The sequence below is a fragment of the Perca flavescens genome, chromosome 2 (assembly GCF_004354835.1).
Source record: "Perca flavescens isolate YP-PL-M2 chromosome 2, PFLA_1.0, whole genome shotgun sequence".
Taxonomy (NCBI): Eukaryota; Metazoa; Chordata; class Actinopteri; order Perciformes; family Percidae; genus Perca; species Perca flavescens.
Window position 1 is genome coordinate 19,475,078 of NC_041332.1, and position 19,999 is coordinate 19,495,076.

At 38.9% G+C, this 19,999-nt stretch overlaps 2 protein-coding genes and 1 pseudogene across 2 annotated transcripts; all 3 read left to right on the top strand.

The window, feature by feature from the left end:
* The first annotated feature begins 2,400 nt into the window (after positions 1–2,400).
* On the top strand, positions 2,401–11,097 carry LOC114572543 (N-acetylmuramoyl-L-alanine amidase). The gene is made up of 4 exons (XM_028604217.1): positions 2,401–2,473; positions 6,618–7,478; positions 8,543–8,753; positions 10,333–11,097. Exons 1-4 carry the CDS (start codon positions 2,401–2,403, stop codon positions 10,634–10,636), a joined length of 1,449 nt encoding a protein of 482 aa, XP_028460018.1. The 3' UTR covers positions 10,637–11,097.
* A 1,920-nt stretch (positions 11,098–13,017) lies between these two features.
* On the top strand, positions 13,018–15,635 carry LOC114567530 (lysozyme g-like; annotated as a pseudogene).
* Positions 15,636–17,555: 1,920 nt separating this feature from the next.
* LOC114573446 (lysozyme g-like) lies at positions 17,556–19,622 on the top strand. The gene is made up of 5 exons (XM_028605664.1): positions 17,556–17,660; positions 18,589–18,666; positions 18,847–19,043; positions 19,144–19,294; positions 19,373–19,622. The coding sequence occupies exons 1-5, from the start codon at positions 17,657–17,659 to the stop codon at positions 19,507–19,509; spliced, it is 567 nt and encodes a 188-aa protein (XP_028461465.1). The 5' UTR covers positions 17,556–17,656; the 3' UTR covers positions 19,510–19,622.
* The last annotated feature ends 377 nt before the right edge of the window (positions 19,623–19,999 follow it).

Below are 19,999 nucleotides of genomic sequence, written 5' to 3' on the forward strand. Positions count from 1 at the left end.
AACATGGAATACTAAAGTAAGCACACTAGTAATTAAAATACAAACATTAAAAACAGTTCTGGCAAATTGTATAAAGTGGAAATAGAAGTCGGAATAAACAAGTTTCTGAGTCTATTGGACCTGCATCTGGGCATGGAGTAGCTTAAACTGGCAGGACAAGGGGTGGCTAGGGTCAGCTGCAATGGATTGGGCCTTCTTTGCCACTCTGTTGGAGTAGATGTGGGAGAGAGTGGGGAAGTTGATGCCTGCGGTCTTGCTACATGTCCTCACGATATTCTCTAGTCGTTTTTTGTTTTTTATGGACAGAGAACCAAACCAGCAGATAAAACAGAAGGTTAGAGGGGTAAGCTAATTATTTTATGTAAATTAGGCAGTAGAAACCTTTTCTAATATGCTATCATTTTAACACAGTGTTTGCAAAGGACTGTTGTGCATTACACAACATTGTACGGGTGGTTTTGTTTATCTGATCATTCATTGAAAAGGCTATTGCTTAACATAGTTAGACGCATACAAAATATTTTCAGCACAATCAGGACAAACTGTGCAGTCTAGTGAGATTGTCAAATGTCATTAAAAGTGTCATTATCTACTGATGATGTTTTTTAATGCAAACATTGGCCATCTTTTGTAACTGTAATTTTACCATTAGTCTATAATACATTTGCATCACAAATCTGTGGTACTCAGAAACAGAGCAAAGTGAGAAGTTGCTTTTTTCTTCTCTTGGACAAATGACTCACCTTCCCTCCCTTTCTTTCCCAACACTTAACTTTCCAGTTGCAGCATCCAATATGGTAAAACATGTGATTTCTTTAAACGTAAAATGTAAATACAGTTATTGTAAAGCTGCCACAACTCTGTAATACATCCCTGTTAGACTCAGTTGTGGCGATTCCACAATACAAACATGTATAGACAGTCTGAGAGGGCTACAGCTATTATTCCATCAGACCTGTCAATACAGATGCAGTCACAGGTTTTATCTGATTAATATGGTACCATGGGGAAATGGAAGATTTTCCGTCAGCTGTTGGGCTTGGAAACTGTTGGTGTCAGCCTAATATGCTGTGCAAAAACAAGAACCTCATTTGAAGCATGTTTGTCTTTAGAGCTGAAATGATTCATCCATTAAATGGTTAGATGAGTGAAGGAAAGTCAATTGACAATTTTGTCAATCCACCATTCTTAGACAAAATGATTATACTGCCTTTACCACAGTCTGCAGCTGTCTTACCGAGCTGCACAGTTCAAGGTGCTGTTCTCCTTAGGAACAGAGATGTACATGTTGATGATGGACTCTTATTCAATGATGTAGTAGGTCTTGTAGTCGTCGGTGGCCTGCTCCAGCTTGTCTGCCTCCTTGCCAAACAAGGCTCTCCACATCATTATTTATTTAACAGCTGTATCGGTACAAAGAGAGATAGCTGACATTGGAGGCTGTGAACACAAGCTACTGTAAGATACTTCAGGCTTGCTGGATATCTAATTCAGCATTCTGACTAGATTGTAAATTTGAACCTAGTCAAGTGATAAAATTAGAAGATAAGTCAAAGATTTTACTTTGCATCTGTTGAATTTTGACTTACTTATCTCTTAATTATGTTTTTTAGCATTTCATAATTTTGACTTCCTGTGAGTATTTTCATTTTTTATCTATATTTCTTTACTGGCATAAATGGGCTTCCATACATTTGGCTTGCACACTGTTATAAAATGTGGGTTCATATTTACACAAATTTGCATTAACATTTAAAAAAAAAATGTTTAAAGACTTAACACCTTAAACTTTACTAACATTCATATTACCTCAACCTATAATGTAAAAACCATAACAAGGCAGTCATTTTATTCTTTCCACAATTTCCCTGCATTAAAAGTTCATGCGTGTTTCTGTGATCTCATGTGACTAAAATGTTTCCTGACACTGGTGAGTATACAACCGATGCACACATCATATGAGATGGTAAACATTAACCATTAATCTGCATGATCTTTTATTTATTGAATGACATAGGCTTACTGTATACAAAGGAAGCTGTACAAGGCTACATGACACATGGAGAAAGAGTGACACAACCCAATATAATAAGATATCATAAGAAAATGCTTCTTATTTGTCTGTGTTTGTAAAAACCTTACTGTGGGGCCCATACTTCGTTTTGCTCATGACACACTCTTGGCTAAATCAATATTTGGAGCCATCAGTGTACAAATAGTACTATTCCCTATTAGGACACACTGCAGTCATGCACGTACACCTACACAAATACACTTACACAACTCCTCTTAGAAGTTGTCGGGAGCTCAACTGTATTATTCAGTTTACTTTTTTGATAAGTCTGTTTAGGTTGTATTTTGTTCATTTAGCTTTTTTAAATAACCAACAGGAGATGCGACATGATTTTATTTGGACTGCCGTTTTTTGTCCTGGCTTTATCCTACTTCTTTGCCGTCTATAGCAGGCCAACAGGTAAGTTCAGTTATTCCAGCTATGTCAACATTTATGTTTTCTTTCACTGGCTACATAGTTTCTTTTGCTGATAAGGAATATTTTCTCTTTAACCAATCTGTCACATTGTGGTTCACTAATTCCCTTAAATCTGTAATCTTTAATAACAGGTTCAAGTACATGTTTTTATAATGCATACCCTCTTTGTTATTACTAAAATATTTGATTTTCTGAAAATAAATCAACAAACAAAACATTTTTTTAAAGTTTCACTCATCATACATACAAATAACAAATGTTTACATCCATCCCCATAAATAACTATCAGATGATATCAAAGAGACAAAAACACAGGTGTGAGAAAATACCTTTTACGTTATATTTATGGAGATTTGAAAATTATTCCGAAAAAGGAAGCCAGATTTTTTTTCCATAAGCTGTTTACATTACCTCCTCCAACACACATCAATGAGTTGTTGGTATAATAATTTCCCATGTAAATAGAATCACCTGTCAAGGAAATAACATTTGATAACATTCAAGTGACAAAACTCTCTAGCAGCCCAATTATGACAGTTGCTTGTCGGCATCATAGAGTGAGTGTGACGTTATTGTGCCACAAAGTCTGTGTATGTAGAGGGTTGAGGTGGGTGGATGGATTGACACAACAGACTTTAATTTGGCAGACTGCAGTTTGTTTCCTGTTTTATACCGACAGTCAATATTGGTTTCTTATGACCATGACCATGATCGCTTCACATAACTGTAACCACACATTCATTATTGCAACCATGACGACGAAGGTCATTTTAAACCAAAACATGTTTTCCTGACCTTAACCAGAAGTTATTTCCAACCAAACCATGATCTTTCCCTAAACCTACCCAAGTTGGTTTTATGTTTAAACCTGACCAACCATTTACCACTGCAGTTACACTATGTTACGTGTTATTTGATTAAGATCTATTTTATTTATTTTTTTTTCATTAAACATACACAAATTGTGAATTTTAAAAGCCTCCTCTTCAGTCTTCAATCGTGACATTGTTTTGAGCACTTGAAAAACCTCCTCTCCAGTTGTCAAGTGTGACATAAGGTATCAAGTTTCTTCCAGAAATGTATTGGTGGGGGTAAGGGGATCATTGTACTTAAAGGTGCAATATGTAATATTGTGTGTAATACTGGCAGCTAGCGGTTAAAATAGTTACTGCACTACCAATTCAAAATACTGGAGAGTCGTCTCCCCCGCCCCCTCCTCCCCAGACTCGAAGTTTACGGGGGTTGCCAGGCTGAGACCGCAGGATTCACAACAATGTAGCTGGACGCTTTTCTCACATAGCCAGACATTACTCCACAGCACAGCGGAGTAGTTAACGTTAGATGCTAGTCTCACATAGCCAGACATTACTCCACAGCACAGCCGAGTAGCTAACGTTAGATGCTAGTCTCACATAGCCAGACATTACTCCACAGCACAGCCGAGTAGCTAACGGTAGATGCTGGCTATATTGACAGTCATAAAAGCCCGTGCTCACGTGGAGCTCTGTAACCAACTAACAGGCACACTTCCTCGGCTTAGAATTACAATACAAAACGCTAAAAATACCACTACCTTGCCGACGGAACACACTTCATTGGCTTAGAATTACGGCAACAATCGCTAAACACACTGCAAACTCACAGTCCTCTCTTTCCGATTTACAGCCCCCCTCTCGTGGCTTAAAATAACTCACCGTTGTCGGCTCCAGCCGCTGAAGAGGCTACACGCTGTAAACAGCCATTGGCTGCTTGGCTGGTCCTCCCGGTAACGTTAACAGTTAGCAGGGTTAGCATGGCGGCGTTAGCCAGGACCAGTCGGGATCACTTTACTAGCTATGTCTCAATTGTTTTTGCGAGTAACCAACTCGGTTACTCTAGCTATATAATTCAATGTGAGTACAAACATGTTGAAATGACAAAAAATGCCCATCCTTAGTAGCTGTGATAAATTAGCGTGGAGCTAATGCTTACCGGTTCAGGAGAAAATAAGCCAACTCTGCGTCCTTTTGGGCTCTAAGCTGTCTCCATCTTTCAAATACATCTCCAATATTTACCAGGGGGTTGTTACGTCTCTGGTCACGCAACTGTTAGAAACATGCTGTTTTCTTTTTTTTATGTCATGTAGAATCTATCTCCGTTGATCCTGTTGGTTTGTTTGCTGCTTTCATGGCTGTACTAACGTTACAGCTGTAGCGCGCTGGGTTTACGTTTTTACAGGTATATCTGGCAACCCGGCCTGCCTGTCAAACTGGGCCATTGATAACAACACACAGATCAAAACATAAACATAAATTCCGTCACGGAATGTAAATTTCAAAAAGAAAAAATACTGAAATTAGCATTGCTGTCAGAAAAGATAGTATTTCAGTTTAACATGTTTCCTTAATATCTGATGAGGCATTTGTATCATTTTTGGATTTATTACAGTACAAATATTACATATTGGACCTTTAAGAAATTCACACAAGGAACTATGTTCATTTTAACAACAGCAATCCTGGACTGTAGCGATGCCGGCAACGCAGATCTCTTCGAACACTACTTATAATATAGTTTCATGTTGTCCTGGACAACTCGCTGTAACGATGCGTGTATGGTCATGCCCAAATATGTAATTTTGCTTTGGGTTGGTATTGTAACACTAATGGCTGATGTCACATGCCTGCTGTTCAAAAAAGATTAGATTTATTCCAGTTTAATTTTATAGCTGGAGATTGAGCCAAATTAAGAATTTTTGGAGGAATGGAGTTCTCAAGATTAGAGATGTACAACAAAATATCATCTGCAAATAATTATATTGAGCTGCTATTGGATTTAATCTGGACATTACAGATTTTATTTTTTGGGCTAATGGTTCAAGAGAGATTGCAAACAGCATGGGGGAGAGCGGGGATTCATTGACACCATGTCAATGAATTTGGCCCCCCTCTCCATTACTAGCCACAAGTAGTTCCACTCTAGGCGGTCAAAAGTCTATTCCGCATCCACTGATTAAACTGCTGCTGTTGTTGGAAGGTTTTTGGCTTCTTCTATTACATGAAATAGTCTGCGTACATTGTCTGCAGCATGACGCTTTGGTATAAAACCTGATTAGTTGGAGTGGACTAGCTTCTTGATAAAGCGTTCTAGGCGGAGAGCCAAGACTTTGGAATAAAGCTTAATATCAGTCCCAATGAGGCTGATGGCCCTGAAATTTTAGCAATCCGTAAGATCTTTGCCCTTCTTTGGTATGATGGAAATCAGTGGAGTGTTGGTTTGTTGGTGGAAAGTACCCTTCTCTATGGTTGAAGTTAAAGCTTGTAAAATGGTAGATCCTAATATGTCAAAATACTGTAGAAGAAGTTCTGATGGAATTCCATCCAACCCTGGCGTTTTCCCTTTTTTAACACTGATGTTACATGTTATTTTTGAAACAATACAACACAATGGCAAATTCATTTTGTTAATAGTAGCATCAGATCAGAAAACTGTCGTGGATGGCATTAATAATTTGTAATTGTTAATAAATGCAAAATTTATTTAGTTGTTTAATTTGGAGGAATTGACTTTAGGGGAGAGAAGGGGAGGGTATACATTTGTCTTCAGTATATTTGACATTAGCCATTTAATCATTTTAGTTATGAATGACAGTCAAGCATCTGATGATGCACATATCAGGCCACAGCATCATCTGGTGTAATTGATATTTACTTTTTTAATTATAATATAAGGACATCAATGTTTAAACATGGATACATTACCTTACATTTTTGTGCTTTGTGTGTGTGAAACAAATGGTACAAACTTAATTCTATTATATTTTGAGATATTGGGAGAAAGGTGTACAAAAGTTAAAGGGAGGGTCCAATTTCTTTTATTAATTTACCCCAATGTTTTATCTTACTGTCCCTAACTTAGCTGTGATCTGAATATGGCCATCTGTGATATTGACTGTGCCACATACACTTGGGAATTGTATTCAAACACTGTCTCACCCAATTCATCTTCTTTTCCCTTTTTTCTACAAAAGACATTCTGCAAATGACATGCCACAGTGCGACTTTCATTTGAAGTTGATCACTGACTCATTATGGCACAATAATGTTCTTACTCCACTTCTTTTGTTCCTCATTTCCATTGCTGTCAGGTGACCACCTGCGCAACATGGACAGCTTCATCCAAGCCCTGCAGCAAGTGGAAGACTCAAACCCTGGTCTCTCCCCCTTGGCTCTGGTCCGGGCCCTGCGGAGGACCGCTGGCCACGATGATGGGATGACCACTCATTTCTTGGGTGCCTCATATAATCTCAGTGATGCTGAGCTGCTAGAGACAGCCATTTTCAATGCCTCATCCTTTAGCTTCTTTGACAAGGCCCTTCACCACTTTGTGACAAATTATGGAGAGGAACGAGGGGTGGTTCTTGCTCCAGATGGCACCACGGTAGCCCTTACACCATTACTGCTAGGAATTGAATCAGGACTGAAAGCCAAGATTGAGGGGACACCAGATGTTGGGCTCTTCCCTCTCACCTTAGGCAGGACGCTGGGCTTGTCCTTCCTCAGTCTCCAGGACTTTCCGCCATCTTATCGCCTGGGGCCTAATGGGTGCTGGGACAGCGTGGACCGCCCAAAATTATTCAAGCTGTCTCGGCCTGCCACACTGGCCACTGATGCTGTTATTAATGGGGGCATGGATGGAGCAATACTGGGCATGGACCTAAGCAACCTACCTGCATCTGAACAGCCACAGGCCCTCAGTGAGGTTTTGAAAAGATACTATATTTTTGTTCTGTATGAGGCGCAGGGTCTTGATGCTGTGACCAGACACGTTAGCCCGAGGCGAAGGGAAATCTCTAGGTCCATTCTGGAGCCACTTGATCTTCACAGCCAGGTGATGGAGACACTAGCACTAGTCTGGAAGTTGGAGAAGACAGAATGGATTGCTCTGGACAACGGAGTCGGGAAGGCAGTGAAGGATGGACTACAGGAATTTGTGCACAAGTACTGGGGTGAGCTATGACATGATGAAAAATGTAGCTATTGGGCGCAGATTAGAGCTAAAACTAACTAAATTATTTTCATTATCAATTAAACTATTTTTGTGTTTTTGTAAGTAATCGATTAATTGTTTGGTCTGTAAAATGTAGGTAAATTATGTCTATCACATCACATCAGTTCCCAAAACCCATGGGGACTTTTTCAAATGTTTTGTCTGACCAACAGTCCAAATTTTTCAGTTATACTGTCATAAAAAAAAACTAAAATATATCCACATTAGCGAAACTGGGCAATAGGACTTTTTGATCAAAAATATGCTTAAATTAGATTATGGAAATTGTTGCTGATCTATTTGGCGATCAACTAATCAATTAATTGACTCATTGTTGCAGCTCTATGAGCTATTCCTTGGGATGGTTAAAGAACCATCCCAGACAATAGTCTGAGGTCAAAGGTTAAACAACTGGAGGTCAGCAAAAACAAGATTTTCAGGTGGCGATAAGTTGCTGCTCTTAATATTATATATCAATATTAGAATAGAGAATTATCAACCGATTGCCTTCAACTCTACAGAGCATTTCAGCATCTTTCAGTAGGAAGCAGGCAGCTGTTATTAGCAAAAAAAGCTATGGGGCAGACAAATTTAGCCTTTAAAGTCTAGTAGGGACCAACAGAGCTACAAGAGAGAGAAAATTGGATTTACATTCATCAGGTAGACACAACTACAAAGTGTTGCTACTAGTGTTGCTCCATGTCTGCTGGATGGGTAAATAAGCTGTTTGCTAACATGTACATCTTGATAAGGTGATAATATGTCAGTGTTGTGTTCACTGCCACTAGAAAGAAAAAAAATCAATCAGTGCAGGTTTTAATTAGTTTTTTATAGAAATGTGTGAATATATGTTTTAAGCTTGTCCGTGCTTTCTGGTTAACAAACAATGTAATGGCATCATTCTTTCTAAACTACTTCAAACACATATTTGACATTTCTAGAGTGTTGGAAATATAAGCTTGTGGGTATGGTAGCCAAATATTTACAGTATGTAATCTTCATCCTCTCTCTTCCCCTCCTCAGACTGCCCGGAAATCATCCCTCGTTGTCAGTGGGGGGCAAAACCCTATCAGAGTACACCTATCCCACTGTCTCTGCCCCTCCAATTTCTCTATGTTCACCACACCTATGAGCCATCCTCGCCGTGTTTATCCTTCCCAAACTGCTCTCGCGACATGAGAGCCATGCAGCGTTTCCACCAGGTAGATCGTGGTTGGAGTGACATAGGATACAGGTAATCAATCCTTAAAGAAATAGTTCGACATCTTGTCTTGGGAAATATGCTTATTCATTTTTTTGTGAAGAGTTAGATAAGAAGATTGATACCGATTTAGGCAGGAGGTGTTTAGCCTAGCTTAGCATCATAACTGTAAGCAAGGGAAAACAGCTATCCTGGCTCTGTCCAAAGTTCAAAAAGTCTGCCTACCAGTAAAAACGTCTAAAGCTCATTTATTAACATCTTGTTTGTTTAATCCAAACAAACACAAATGTAAAAATGACAGTTTGTGGTTTTACGGGGAGTTACGTGCTAATGTGTGAGTTATGAGTTATTGTGACACTGTTACTCCCTCTATACACACAACGTTCCACTTCCGGGATTGCTCCGGTGCCGCTGGAAATTCTGCTGGATGTCCCTCATTTAGGCTGGATGTCCGCTACCTTGGGCTTCCTTTGGGTTAGAATTTTAAACTCCAGTAGATTTATGAGGACTATTGTTAACTGCTCCTCAGATCTCTGCAGGATAAATCAAGACAGCTAGCTGTCGAATCTGAGTTTTCCTGAGTTAAAAACAACCTTTGAACGTACACGTTCCACCAAAACAAGTTCCTTCCCGAGGCTTTTTTTGCATAGGTGCCGTTGCTCTGTATGGCGCTTAGCGCCGCCTGAGATGATTGTGATTGGTTTAAAGAAATGTCAATAAACCAGAGCAAATTTTTGTCCCATCCCGGAATGCTGTGTGGACTTGCCAGGCCCCTCTCTGCAGCGCTGTGGAGGAAGGTCTGGCAATGCGAGACTACTCCCTTTAAAACCTCAAATTGTGCAGTTTTTACAGTTTAAACAAATGAGCTATAATGTGTTAATTAGTGAGCTGGTGGATGGATTTCTTTTTTTTTTACAGCCAGGCTAGATGTTTCCCTCTGCTTTATGCTAAGCTAGGCTAATTGCCCCATAATTAATGCACAGAGGCGATTAGCGCAGAGTTGTGGGTACAGCAGTGGCACTTAAATGGCCCTTTTGTGTCTCCATTGCATCTCACGTCCCCCGTGGTGCTGACATTTAGCCATGCTGCTGTATGCCAGGTCTTACAAGTGATTGTCTGTCCGCATCAACAAATTAAAAACTTTCAATAACTAACCAGGATGCTAGGTCTGTCATTAAATTGGGTTTTAAACTGGTACACAAGGCCAAAGTAAGTGACTACATGTGAAATATAATGTTACACTCCATTTTGTATTGTCTAAACGCTGTTACCACCGCAGCCTGAACGCATTACTCACATTCAAAATAATAGGTGGATTGGCGTTTTTGCCGGATTGCCTGATTTGGTGTGAATGCTGCCTAACTCCAAAGAAAACTATCGTATTTCCCAAAATGTTGAACTATTCCTGTAGAGATAATTCATATTATGTTAATGTTAGTGTGAGTATTACCAAGAATGCTGCTGATTTTATGTCTTTTATGAACATAAGCACAAAATTAATTCTGAATATCTCGCACAATTTGTGTTTTAACAGCACCCACCAATGTTTGTTAAGTTTAATTCATACCAGTTACTGTATACACTGCATGTATTAATCACGTGCTGTACTCAGCTTTGTAGTCGGTTCTGATGGCTACGTCTATGAAGGCAGAGGTTGGAACCACCTTGGCAGACACACCAGGGGGCACAATGCCATTGGGTACGGCGTATCAATCATTGGTAACTACACTGCCACCCTGCCGTCTCGCCACGCCATGGACCTGCTGCGCCATCATCTAGTCCGATGTGCTGTAGACAGCGGAAGACTGGCTGCCAACTTCACTATCCACGGCCACAGACAGGTGGTGAACTACACCTCCTGCCCTGGATACACCTTCTATTCAGAAATAAGAAGCTGGGAACACTTTAGTGAATGACAGGACCTCCGATGCCAGTTGGAGATTTTTAAACATCATTAATGGGTCTTCAGGGTATGATAACTGCCACTGCCGTGCCGTTTTTTTTTCTTAATTTATGAAACAGTTTCACTGTATGAAATAGATCTTGAGTTAGTCTTACACTCTGGATTAGTTTATCATTATAAAAGACTGTAGATGCCACGTTGCCCAGTGATGAATTAACTTAAATCAATGTTTCTTTAAATGGTCGCTGTCTGGTCATCCTCAAATGCAGGGCATCTATGGGTTTGCTACTGAGAATCAATCAGGTTTACCTATCCTGAATGGACCTCATTACTAAGATGTGGTTAGATCCAGTATGCATCAAAGAAACAGAGAACATCAGGATGTCATGTACAATGAACCATTTTGATTTACCAAATGTTTAATATCTGGAGTTATTCACCTTATTTGGCAGATGTTCACAATATGAAAACTGATTTTAGTTTTATAAGGCAAACAAAGCATATAATACATCATAAATGTATTTCAGATTTTAGATTTTCTTTGTAGTTGTTTAGCTTGTAATAATTGCTTTACAAACAGGTTTTACAAACTTTTCAATTTATCAATACATGTCTGTTCCATATTTTTGTAATGACTAACATTCCATTCACAGTCCAGTCAGTGACTTTTCCTCAGAAGTGTCCGTAGTAGTTGCATAAGTTAAAATGTCTCACATGTTAATTGCTAATTCTGTCATCATTTAAAGGTATTTCTCAATTAATCATTGACTCAGTTTATCCAAAATACATTGACAGTGTTTTAACTTTTCATATTTTAAGGATACAGTGAGTTATTTTTGTGCCGAACAATACTGTACCACCATTACTTGCTAAAGCCTTAAGGCATTTTAGTTGATATTGCTCTGAACTGTTGAGTAGAATCATTGTTCATTATAGTAGTTAGGAAAGTGACATTAACCAGTGTGTCAGACTGTGCGGTAATACTGTCACTCAGTGAGGTGATTTGAAGACCAGCAGTGAACAAGAAGTAAACATACAATGTAAAAGCATACAACTCATCGCAAGTTGGGTTTAAGTGGATGCAGGATGGTTTTGCCTGGTGGATAGTTTTGTTATACAGTCTGATGTTTGTATACTCACTGATAGGAAAGTCAACAAGGTTTCAGTCAAAGGACACAGTAAATACTGGATTAAGTAAATAGAGGCCTTAAAACTACTACTACTCAAATTTCAGTCGAGGTGCACTAAGCAAATAACATGGCGGTTTCTTCAAAGATATCTTAGGGAGCACTGGAAGATGCATGAAATAGCTGCAACTATCATTTTCATTATAAATTGAATTAATTGTTTCATCTATAAAATGTCAGATTACCCACAACAACCTCTTAAAACCCAAGGTCTTCCTTTGAAGTCTCAAAATGTCATGTCAGACCAACAATCCAAAAACCAAATATAGGAAGCTGGAACTGGGGAGGTATTTTTGCCAGAAAGAAATGACAATTAAATGAATAACAAGATGCCAATTCATTTTCTGTCCTTTGACTACTTGATTTCAGCTCTAATGAGCCTAATGTTATAACAACCCATCAGACCACTTACAGACCCCAGCGTTTTCCCATACTTTTTGATCTTCAACCTTACCCACTTTTCCTCACATGCTGACACTAAATGACCTGACCCATGCTGCTACACTCAACAGACTTTAAGTAAAATATATTGTAGAGAAGCACCCACACTTTAACAGTGAGGATGCTGAGAAAGGGAAGTGCTTATTATTTTTACTCATAAAATAAGCCATCAAGCCACCAGTACAGACTAAAATTGTTTAACCCATATTCCAGTGGTGCATATAGGTAATGCGAGACTAGCCATACGGTAAATTATAATTTGATTGACATTAGCACCATCTACAGGTTACCGGTGGTTAGGGTTTCACGACCATCAATTGATACAGTCCGCTAAGGAAGCAGAGCCCCAACTATTACCCCTGAGGATACATAGGTCATGTCGTCTTACATTTCTTTAAAATAGTAACTGTCTTTGATGACATAAAACGATCACACACATATTATACATCTTTAATTTGTAAGGCAGATAATTGTTATCTATTGAATAAAATAATTACAAATGTCACTGTTTAAGGAAAAAAAAACTGACACACGCACACACACGATTGGCCACAAGATTACTTAATAATGGCTTTGTTGATATTGTACCTTACTGTTGCAAATGCCTATATTCATATCAAAACCAAATAATGCACCCCTAACTGAAACACAATAAATAGTCCTATATGAAGGTTTCTTTTCTTAAATTTGCAGAAAAGGTCAGAGGGTTTGGTTTGGGGTTAATCTGGAGTAAGGAAGGACATTCAGTTTCCTACCATTATGTTTTTCTATTCACGGAACTGACTCAGTCGGTTGGATTTTAGGCTACGCCTTCCTCTGGTGGTCAGTAGTGCTGCCCCACAGCCCAGGCTTTTATCACGACATGCTTCTTGCGGTGAGCAGTCGTGCGTTGTGTCCTCTGAGTGATAGCAGAGATGAATCCAAAGACCGTTACAATCGCCTTGATCGACATGCTGCAGGACCTAACTGAAATGCAGTTAATGCATTTCCGCTCCGCGATCCTGGACCGCAGGGAAGAGCCGCGGGTCAGAAGGGTATCTCTGGAAGGAAAAACTCGTCTAGAAATCGCAGATGTCCTGGTTTCAACTTATACAGAGTCCGGAGTTATAGACGTGGTGCTGGAGACGTTGAGGGAGATTGGCTGCAACGCGCAAAGAGAGCGCTTCGGTGAGTTTAACATGGAGTCAGATGGGTTTACCGTTTTTTGGTTTAATGTACAGGGGGCACATAGGGGACATGTCCCCTGTATTTCTTTTGTTAAAGTGGTGTTTGTAGCTCATTTTATAAATTGTAGCAAATTACAGTATTGTAACGGACAACAAGATGCCGTTGTGTTGCCTGTTCTGCACGGCAGTGCAAAGGATCATGGGACTAGGTTATTAACGGTTTCTGTCCTAGTTTAAGTGTGTAAATGATGTTCTGTTAGTGTTTTCGTAATGCATTTACGTTACCTAGGTTTTAGTCTTGATTTAGTGCTCATGTTAATTTACATTTGTTGGGATACCATGACTGAGACACTGGGGTAGATTGATGACCTGTGTATATCGAACATGTTTAAGTTTAATGAGCTTTGAATTCAATGTCTTCAGTTCTTTACGTTGTTCACGTAGCTCGCTACAGTGTACCCCAGGATAAAATGACAATGTGGAATTGAGAAAAACTAAAAAAAAGTTACATGATGAATACATGTTTTTGTGTTCATATTGGGTTGAGGAGTAAAACAGATGGCACTGTTGCAAAATTTGAACTAAATTCAAGCAAAAAGTGAAAAATTAAACATGTGGTTTATTCTGCACTGTTTCGCCTATGGGTTGAGTCAACATATTGATACATTTCAACACTTTTTGCTGTATACATTGTTTTGTTACGTCCATCCATTTCATGAAAGCGACATCAAAATTATATATAAAAAAAACATTGTAGTGTTTTGTTCTACCTCGGCTAGGGGTATCTGAAAAACTGAAGCCCTTTAGGGGATTTGTCCCTGTACTAACTGTGTCCCCCAAACAATGCTCATAACAATATCAATACAGCCTGTCAATGAATTGTTTCAGTGCTACATTGTGTCTTTGTATATTTTCAGCCAAGGACACAGGACCACTGACATCTGTTTCCAGTAAGTGATTGATTTTGGATGATTCAGGAGCCTTCAGGTCCTAATGATATGTGCTCATGTTGATGTGCAAATGTGTTCATGAAATATAATCTAATAAACATTTGTAGATCATGGCGACATCATGATTGTTGAAACTACTGGTGCCTCAGAGCAAACAGCTCAGCAGGACAAGCTGAAATACTCAGGTAAATTGATTTATATATGTATATATATATATATATATATATATATATATATATATATATATCCACACTATACTGTAGATGTATTATATATATGTATATGTATGCATGTATATATATGTATGTATTAATTATATATATATATATATATATATATATATATATATATATATATATATGTATATGTATATATATGTATTAATGATAGATAGATAGATAGATAGATAGATAGATAGATATACATACACTACACAGTATACATTGTAACTATATCAATAGATTGACAAGACTGAAGCCATATTCCTGTTCTCTCCATGAATACTTTCAAAAGGTATAAGGGCATCATACGCCATGGCAGAGACTGATCTGTTAGAAATGAACAACTACAAATCCATCATCCAAAACGTGGCTCGTCAGAAAGGACTTGATCCAGCGCTTATTGCTGCCATTATCTCCAGATCATGCAGGGCTGGAAAGACACTGACAGCAGGCAAGGGGTGCTTTGACGAAGAGAGAAAGGAATATAATACTTATGGGCTGATGCAGGTAATAATCAAACTGCTTTAATCACTCTCTCTCAGTACTGTCACATGTTACAATGCAATAGCAGCTGTGTTTATCTGAACTTTATTTACTAATATTTCTATAGATTGATATTAATCCAAAGGGAGGTGGACACATTCCAAGGGGCCCATGGGACAGTGAAGAACACCTTTGCCAAGGCACCGACATCCTGATTCATTTCATATTATGCATAAAGCATGCATTTCCTGACTGGAGCAAGGAGCAGCAGCTGAAAGGTTTGTTTCACTGAATTAGTGGACTTTATGAAAAACTGCCTTCACACTTTGTTTTGCTTTGTTCTCATTTGAATTTGTTTCTGCAGGAGGGATAGCAGCCTACAATGCAGGGGCTGGGAACATCCACTCCTATGAAGAGGTGGAGACTACTCCAATGATGTTGTTGCCAGAGCTCAGTGGTACAAAAGCAATGGTGGCTTTTAAAACCTGAGGCTGTCCACAACCTCTTGAAAATCATGTATGAAACCATGTCTGTAATAAAGGCAATAAAGAAAAAAAGCATGAATATGTGGTGATTCTTTAAATTCCTATAAATGTATTTTTCCAATAACTCTAACTCTGATGAGTTAGAGTCAGTTAAAAATCATCTTAAACTGTTATATAAACAAGTTATATGCTTTACAACACACTTCAATGATTTGTTCATGTGTGTAATCATATATCCTTGCACATGATTCCAGTTTTAGAATTTAGGAAATTACGTGATATCCAGTTTTTCATAAAAGAGAGACCTCTAATTTGGTAATTTTAGAATGATCATCCATCTTTACAGGCACATAGAGCTGTGTATAATCACCATAGCAATGGAAATTAATTTCATGACCAGAGGTGAGATATAAAGAGAGAAAAAGAGGGACGACAACAGAGCCGTACGGTACTCTATATTTCACGTCAGAAAAGTTTGATGTAGTATTATTAAATGGAAGCACACTGTTATGAGATAAATAAGACTTAAACTATGTGACATCAATGCCACAGATGCCAGATTTCAGTGTACAAGGGTCTTCAACGTTTTTTAAGCCAAGGACCCCTTAACTGAAAGAGAGACTGAGCAGGGGCCCCCCTACTACATATATTGTCTAAGATGAAGTTGCATAATTAAACTGGGCCTACAATAATGTGTAGGGTGGCCTAAAGCCTTTATACAATAGCTTAGTATTCTATGCAAACATTGTTGCATAGAATACTAAGCTATTACAGTAAAATAGCCTAATAATTGTTGGCATTATTTTATAAATCAGGCGTTAATATTACACATACATGTGGCACAGTGAATCCTTAGGGTTAACTTCATCTGTAGGTGGCTAACTTAGTGACTACCTTACCCATAGGTCAGTAAGCAGTGGGGATTTATATTTGCCAATAATATGTTGGATTCATGTTAAGACTTTTTTAATTTTCGAAAAAACTTTAAAAAATTAACAATTATTTGGAGGCCCCCATGCATTGACTCTGAGGACCCCCTAGGGGTCTGGGACCCCCTGTTGAAGATCCCTGATCTATGGTGTTAAAAGCTGTACAGAGATCCAGTAACAGAAGCACAGAGGTGGAATCTGAATCTCTAGTAAGCAGAAGATCATTCACGACTTTAGTAAGCACAGTTGTGGTGGCGTGGCAGGTGCTGAATGCAGATTGAAAAGGTTAAAAAAGATTACTATTAAATAATCGGGCTGAAAGTTGTTGAGACATCACTCTTTCCAGTACTTTTGAATGGAAGAATGGAAGGTTAGAGACTGGTCGATAATTATTTAGAGACCCTGGATGAAGGTGTGGTTTATTAAGTAGAGGTTTAACAACAGCAATTTTAGTAGGGGTAAGAGGTTAGAGTTAGCTAAGCTGGTATTCACCATTCTACCTGGTAGTTAAAATGATTATGACCTTTGTACCTGCAGTGACTTGCACACAATGCAGAATTGGAAAGTAGAAACTGAAGGATGACATAAGCGTGTGGCTCTACATCCCACTGATGGGATCAAGGCTACTGTTGATTCTCTGTGTACTGCATAACAAAAGGAAAAGTTCAACTGTGGCTTCAAATTTGAGACTTCACATTCACTCTATCACAGGTGTATAGAACAAATAAGTTGTGGGAGAGATAACAGCAGTTACTAGAAAACATCCATTTCTAGTAAACTGTACCCAATAGCCTATGTCACCTGTCAGTTGTCTCAGTTACAACTAATCAGTTGTGTATATATAAAACGTTATATATAGCTGCTGACTGAACAAATAAATGTCATGCGCTTGTTAGTCAGTGAGGGCCATTTCTTGTAAATCAGCTGCTTTCGCCTGGTTTTCTCCCCTTCTGCTGGTCAACCACCCATGCCTGCTTATGTAAAAAGGTCCCCTGCTGGCGAGAAATAGAATAGCAGACAGAAGAAAAAAAAATAGAATAGCGAAAGTCATAGCGGAAATGAAAGTAAACACACCGGTATAAATATGACCACGTTTGCACCACAGAGTGGACAGAGGAACACTGTGTAACAGCGCCTGCATTCCCGTTAGGAGAACATCAGAAGAGGAAACATGGGTTAGTGCTTGTGTTCATTTACTGTTGGCAACTTTCAGCGTTCCATTGTTAAGATCACTCTTTTATTCTTTTTATTATTATCTGTAGGCTACTTTTGTAGTTATTTTACTTTATGTGCTTACGGGGTAGCCTACGCACCTTACGGTGGCTCTTGTTTGCAGAGGTGTCAAAAGTATTCCCATTCATTACTCAGGTAGAAGTAGATACTAGAGTTTAAAAATACTTCTGTGGAAGTACTGGTTTCAAAACTACTTAAAGTATAAAAGTAATGTAAGGGGGGAAAATAATATCAATATGCTTTTTCAAATTAGACGGCGAGTTTTTTAAACAATTAGCTCGTGGTACTTGTGTGCGCAGAGCTTGCAGCGCATTCTAAAGGAAATGAGTAGTTTTTGCATCCAACCATTTCGAAAAATTGTTCCAGGTAGCCTACGGCCAGGGATGTAGAAGGGTTGGCTGGTCTTCCTGGCTACCAAGATCCTCGCTGGTGTTTGTGACATTTTCACTCGAGTTGTCTTGAGTCTCTGCCACGGACATCTTCGTACTAGTACTAGGCTACATATAATTTCTAATAAGGTAGACGGGCTCTACATCTGCTATTTCCTTGCTGGAGTGTGACGTGATTTGTGTCATGTGCAGGTGCGATGGATCGCGTCGGAATGGTATATGTTTATACTTCTCATCCAACCACAATCAAATTCACTCTATCCGGATATAGCGCGATTTATCTGGATAGATATATATATATTTTTTTTTTTTAACTATGACAAGCCGGAATGAAAACAAGCCGAACAGGAGTAACAAGGCTATTTTTAAAATGACGCTGTGTTGCTGAAATAAGCTAGGCTATATAATTAAAGCTGCTTTACCTTGCCAAATGTTGCGGGTGTGTTGATGACAACTAATCTACTAAACTGAACATTACCAGGTTATGGAAACATCATGGGGGTTGAAACTACTGGTGCCTCGTGGCAAACAGCTCAGCAGGACAGGCTGGGATACTCAGGTAATCAATGGTAGAGAAACAAAGTTTGTCAACATTTGTATAAAAGGTAATCATGTAGCCTTCATCTACTCATCTCTGTGTGTATCTACAGTGATTCTATATCTATGGATTGACAGTGAAGTGCATGCATTTGTTGCACTAAGGCCATATTCATATTCTCTGTTTAATTTATCTCTAAAGGTGTGGAGGCATCACACACCATGGCAGAAACTGATAAAGGCAGAATTCAAAAGTACAGGTCTAAAATCAACACGGTGGGAGGTAAATATGGAATCGATCCAGCTCTCATTGCTGCCATCATCTCCAGAGAATCCAGGGCTGGAAATACACTAGATAATGGCTGGGGAGACCATCATAATGCCTGGGGACTGATGCAGGTTGTAATAAATACTACAGTTTTACTCACATCCTCTTAGTAGAGCCTCACAATAATACAATAACTGCAATGTTCATCCAATTTCATCTATATTTCTGTAGGTGGATGTTAATCCAAATGGAGGTGGACACACTGCACGGGGCGCCTGGGACAGTGAGGAACATCTCTGCCAAGCCACTGAAATCTTGGTTTATTTTATCGGCCGCATCCGCAACAAATTCCCGGGCTGGAGCACGGAGCAGACGCTAAAAGGTTTGTTTTACTGAATCCGTAGACCTGCACGTCCACCACCTGTCTTCACACTTTGTTCTAATTTGTTTGTCTCTGCAGGAGGGATAGCAGCCTACAATATGGGGGATGGAAACGTCCATTCCTATGATAACGTGGATGGCTGCACAACAGGTGGAGACTACTCCAATGATGTTGTTGCCAGAGCTCAGTGGTACAAAAAAAACGGAGGCTTTTAAAACTTGAAGAATCTACAACAGAAATCTCTGAAAAATCATAAAGGAAATGTAATGTGTGGTGGTATGTAAATATATACACAAGTAAAACCACAAAGGGTATTTCTATTTATTGGGCTCAGTGTAAACTCTGGCTGTGATAATTTGCAGAAAAGTGAGGAGGAAAGTAATTTTCACTGTAGTCTTGTGCACCAGCTTCTGTATTAAATAATTTACTCAATACTGATGCCGATCCACATGAATACTTCTTGTTTAAACTGCTTTCAAGGATATATATAGATAGATAGATAGATAGCTAGCTAGCAGTGTCATCAGTCTGTGTCAAAGCTACATTTCTATAATATTCCATCTTGTGTACTGTAGAGGGAAAGCAAAAGTTCAGCAGCACATACACTCACATGATCACAGATCTGCAGAGAATATAGACATGTGGAAAACATAAGAACATTTCTCTTAAAAACTTAATCATCTTTAGTAATGCCAATATTTTGTA

Bases quoted from the DNA above. Each gene is read 5' to 3' on its own strand.
- LOC114572543 (XM_028604217.1), top strand. From the start codon at position 2,401: ATGATTTTATTTGGACTGCCGTTTTTTGTCCTGGCTTTATCCTACTTC. The intron at 2,474-6,617 runs GTAAGTTCAGTT...CATTGCTGTCAG, and splicing joins CGTCTATAGCAGGCCAACAG to GTGACCACCTGCGCAACATG. The intron at 8,754-10,332 runs GTAATCAATCCT...TGCTGTACTCAG, and splicing joins TGGAGTGACATAGGATACAG to CTTTGTAGTCGGTTCTGATG.
- LOC114573446 (XM_028605664.1), top strand. The intron at 18,667-18,846 runs GTAATCAATGGT...TTATCTCTAAAG, and splicing joins GGACAGGCTGGGATACTCAG to GTGTGGAGGCATCACACACC. The intron at 19,044-19,143 runs GTTGTAATAAAT...ATATTTCTGTAG, and splicing joins ATGCCTGGGGACTGATGCAG to GTGGATGTTAATCCAAATGG.